Source organism: Habropoda laboriosa, unplaced genomic scaffold (genome assembly GCF_001263275.1).
Source record: "Habropoda laboriosa isolate 0110345459 unplaced genomic scaffold, ASM126327v1 scaffold64, whole genome shotgun sequence".
Classification (NCBI taxonomy): domain Eukaryota; kingdom Metazoa; phylum Arthropoda; class Insecta; order Hymenoptera; family Apidae; genus Habropoda; species Habropoda laboriosa.
This window is the reverse complement of record NW_017100183.1, coordinates 272368-273974: the sequence shown is the minus strand read 5'-3', so window position 1 is coordinate 273974 and position 1607 is coordinate 272368. Positions and strand designations below refer to the sequence as shown.

Here is a 1607-nt window from a genome sequence, read left to right as displayed (position 1 = left end):
CCGCCGACCGCGTTCCAACATCCGGCCCCGGCCTCCAAGCAGCTCGATTCCGCCCCCGACTCGTTCAACCGCGAGCTTTCACGGAAAAGAATATTACCGAGCGGAAAGAGGAGCTTAACGCGAGAGGACCGATCGGGGGCCGGAGTGAGAGCACGAGCACGCGCGCTTCGTTCCACGAACGGGACTACGAACGAACCGCGAGCAGCCGGCAAAGGCCAAGGCGAATTGCCCCCAAGTGAAACACGACTCCTCTGTGTTCCACTCGAGCTTAGCGAGGAATTCATCCAGAGAGCGATTGTTAACTCATGTTAGTAAGAAAATTATACCGCCCTCAGGCAAACAACAGAACAGGGAGAAAGTCGGGTTTACCTCGGTGACCAGAGTGCTGTCGTAGTCCCGGGTGTCGTAGATCCATCCGTTTCGGCACTTTGTCACCGGCCAGTCGGGGTTACCGACCGGCGGCGGTGGCAATCCAGTCCTTGACCGGCGGTGCTCGCCACCCTCGTCCTCCGTCCCGTTCTCGAGCACCGCCCCTTCCAGCCACGACTCCACGATCGCCGTGTAATTCACGTCGTACATCTTGCACTTGGAGTACTTTTTCACCTTCCCGTCCGACTTCTCCACGTACGGCAGAGACAACGCCTTCCTCTCCTCCAGCGTCATCAGATCCGTCAGGTTGTCCAGCTCCGGAATCTTGCACCAGTGCTCCGGCGACGCGCTCACGAACACCTGTAACCACCGCGTTTCCGATGAATGAAACCACCTGCTACCGGCCACTGAGAGAACGATGGGGTGGCCCCTCCCCCTCTCTCTCCCTCCCACTTTCTCGCTCTCTCTCTCTCTCTCTCTCTCTCTCTCTCTCTCTGCACACTCACTTGCGAGAAGGCCAAAAAAGCGGCGGGAAGCGTGGCGGGTATGCAGAGGAGATAGTACATGATGTTCTGATATTTGCCCTTCTCTCCCACGTGCACCAACACCTCGTCGAAGTCGATCGAGCTCATGTTTCTCCGTTGCTCGCGCGCTGCTTCAACCTTGTTTCTTCTTCAACCACGCGACACTTTGGTCGCCTCGGTGTTCTCCCACGTTTCGCCACGAGGACGACCACGACGACGACGACGACGACCGCGACAACGACGATGACGATAACGATGAGGATGTCGACTCGAATCACGCGGCATGACCGCCGCCACGCGTCCTCGAGGGCATGCACCACCTCCGCCGCTGCTACCACCACCACTGCCACCACCACCACCGACACGCTCGCCTCTATTCTCTCCACTCCTCGCAAATTCTCTTCCGACTCTCCCCCCCCTCTCTCTCTCTCTCGCTCTCTCCCTCACTCTCTCTCTCTCTCTATCTATCTATCTATCTATCTATCTATCTATCTATCTATCTATCTATCTATCTATCTCTCTCTCTCTCTCCCCGATTACACCTGGCTTCCTCAGTTCGCGCCTTTCCCAACGACCGACCCGACCACCACTGCTAGCGCATCGCGGGACTCCCTAAGAAACGGCCGTGGAACGTTGCTGCTTCGAATTCGGAATCGCGTAAAGCGCCGCGAACGCACGTCTTCGCGCGTTCTTATACGCCGCGAGCATAGCGCC

At 57.8% G+C, this 1607-nt stretch overlaps 1 protein-coding gene across 1 annotated transcript in view; it reads right to left on the bottom strand.

Moving 5' to 3' along the window:
* Positions 1–1367, bottom strand: part of LOC108579153 (organic cation transporter protein-like) — a 6988-nt gene extending 5621 nt beyond the window's left edge. The window contains 2 exon segments of the mRNA XM_017942604.1: positions 370–729; positions 876–1367. Of these exon segments, the coding sequence (XP_017798093.1) occupies positions 370–729; positions 876–1001 (486 nt within the window). The 5' untranslated portion in view covers positions 1002–1367.
* Positions 1368–1607: the final 240 nt, after the last annotated feature.